The sequence below is a fragment of the Propithecus coquereli genome, unplaced genomic scaffold (assembly GCF_000956105.1).
Source record: "Propithecus coquereli isolate 6110/MARCELLA unplaced genomic scaffold, Pcoq_1.0 Scaffold1, whole genome shotgun sequence".
Lineage (NCBI taxonomy): Eukaryota > Metazoa > Chordata > Mammalia > Primates > Indriidae > Propithecus > Propithecus coquereli.
In genome coordinates, this window is record NW_012133857.1 from 19,643,466 (window position 1) to 19,646,309 (window position 2,844).

Sequence of the window (2,844 nt, forward strand, 5' to 3'; positions counted from 1 at the left end):
AATTACATAAAAAAGTGAATTGACTCTGGAAAACCCAAATGACAATTCAAATATTATATATATATATATTTTTTTTTCATGTCGAATGGGTAACGTGCCAACATTGTACCAAGGTTTGAGGAAGGCGTATCTCACGTGTGAGCATGAGAACACAATCATCACATTTACGAACAACAAAAGGATCTCAGCTATTGTATTAGTAAGGTTAGGTGGTACCTTAGCAGCACCGGATGCTTCTCCTATATATTTGTTTCTTTCTCAGATGGGCAGATATATCCTACTTTTAAACACTTAACCAAAAAGAAAATCAATTTGAATTTTACAAATTCTTTTATATCATTTGCTTAATTTTCATTACACCACCAGAAATTACCGTTTTTCTGATCGTTGCCACTTCAAAACAAAATTAAAAAACTTCTGATAGGGCTCAATGTTAACTTTTAGTTTATCCAGTTCAGGATATTTTGTCAATTCCCATTTGAAAAGTTCCTCTTCCTTATTAATAAACTGAACTGCTTCTTCAGATTCCTGAATACGTTTTTGTAGTTGTCTTACATCTGTCACATACTGAAAACAAATAATTTTTTTATCTCAAGAAACAGCCAAGTAATATTCTAAAAATAAGATCACATCATAATACATAGGATATGTCCGTGCATTTATACAGCAACTTTAAATATTAACTTCACAACATAACTATGATAGAGAACAAAAGGTGTGGTGATGTCTACTCCACAGGTAGACAATTGAGTTGCAAAAAAGATAACATAGTTCTTGTTCCAGGCCTAAGAATTAGGTCTTTGTTTGCCATAGTAAGCATATTTTTCTATATTTTTAAATTTATGTTAATGTGTCCTGTATCATTCCATGAGCTGGCCATAACTATTGCCCTCTGTATTTATCAGACCTGTTGCATGCGTTCCAGCTCTGCAAATTCTGTAAATTCTTCCATGCGGCATGATTCCTTTTCTATTTCCAAAATCAGTTTCTCTCTCTTGGCTATTAGTTCATTTTCTTTTTTACGTTTAGCAGTCTCAATGAGCTTTTTAAAAGACAATTTAATATGTTAGTTATTCTATCACAAAGAGTTACCAAATCAGAAATCTAAATGTTTTGTATAGTAATAAAAAACATCAGAGAAGTAAAAAGGAGTACGAAAATAAAATGTCATCTATAACAACTGACATAAAAATGCAAAGAATAAGAGACCACACAGAAAAATTTCCCTAGATCTCGAAAGTGACTTTCATAACTCTTATTTTTCAATTAGATGCTTTAATTATTTAACAGATTCTGGGATTATAATAAAAACTACCATTTATTGAGCATGTGCCATGTATTAAGAACTATTAAACATCTTACCTACATTACCACGGGTATTATTATTATTATTATCCTCATTTCAGAGATGAAAAAATTGAGGCTTATGGAAGTCAAGAAGCATGTCCAAGTTTGCAAAAGCATGAAAGTCAAAATCTGGTTTGTCTGATTGAAGCCCATGCTTTTCATTACTGTAACATCTTACCCCCCAATTTAGGATAAACCAGTTTACATCAGGACTTCTTCGAAATCTGAAATACATTCAGTCTGGATCTACTACCTCTTATCTCTGTGATACTGAACAAGTTACTTAACTTCACTGAGTCTCATTTTTTAAACCTATAAAACAGGGGAAATGGGAGTACTTGTGATTTTTATGAGTATTAAATGATTAAATAAATGGAAAGCACTTAGTTCAGTGTTTAGGATTATGAATTAATATAATAGTTCTAACTTTTAATATCAGCCCCACTACTCACCAGATCTTGTGAGTTAAGCCTAACAGCTTGTCCTAAGCCTACAGGGTCATGAATGTTGCCAGCCTCAAACTCACATTGACACACACAGTTACGTTTAAAGGCAGGTGGCAAGTAGGCATGAAAATTAAATGTGAACACTGTGTTTAAAATGTCAAAATACATAAACATATACCGAAAGTATATTTACCTCATCATTTGCATCAAAGATTGGATTAATTTTCCCAGGCCACATGAGGACGGTTGCATTTAAAGCTAAGTCTTCTTGAGGAAATAGAAAAACATCTAAAAAATAACTCATTTGACGTTTGGATTCCTACAAAAGAAACTCCAGATATAACACATCATATAGAAAAATCTAAGGCGTTATGAAAAAGAGAAGAACCAACAACAATCTCTAATACTCTCTCAAATGTCAATTTGACTCATTATTAATTGATATTTCATACATTGCCCAAATCACATGGGTATTTCAACAGCTGTAGTATTATTTATTTGGCTTCATGCCACACAACTGCATACTTTTATACTAGAAATAAAGTTTTTTAAATTAAAATGTCATTAAATATGTTTATACCTTAAAAACTTTAATTTGCTCCATTACTGTAGCGCACATAGTAATAGTAGGATTCTCTTTTGGTTCTTCTTCAGGTTTCTCTTCTTCCAAAGATCGTCTTCTTGCTGCCTTTCTTTTTTCTTGTAATTCTTTCTTTTGCTTCATTTGGAAAAATTTCAGTGTCTTAAAAATTTCTCGGGAAAATTCTTCTACATCAGCTTCCATGCTTTCCCCATTGAGGTCCAAAAACCCTCCATCCATCCACCTGAAGTGAAAGAAAAAATATTATTAAACTCAAACTTTTAGAGTTTGAAGGGGCCTTAGAGATCTTTTAGTCTAGACCCCTCATTTTTATAAGAGAGACAAATGAGGGCAAGAGCTGTTAACAGTTTTTCTCAGTCACACACAGGTAGAGCTGATGGTAGAAAGGACTAAAATCATTTTAGCTATGCTACATGTGCTAAAATATGTATCATATTATAAATGGGTGAC

General features: G+C 32.5%; 1 protein-coding gene across 1 annotated transcript in view; it reads right to left on the reverse strand.

Annotated features, from left to right (window-relative positions):
- DNAH12 (dynein, axonemal, heavy chain 12) overlaps positions 1–2,844 on the reverse strand; it is a 236,169-nt gene that overhangs the window by 172,409 nt on the left and 60,916 nt on the right. The window contains 3 exon segments of the mRNA XM_012640974.1: positions 374–567; positions 908–1,042; positions 1,987–2,112. Of these exon segments, the coding sequence (XP_012496428.1) occupies positions 374–567; positions 908–1,042; positions 1,987–2,112 (455 nt within the window).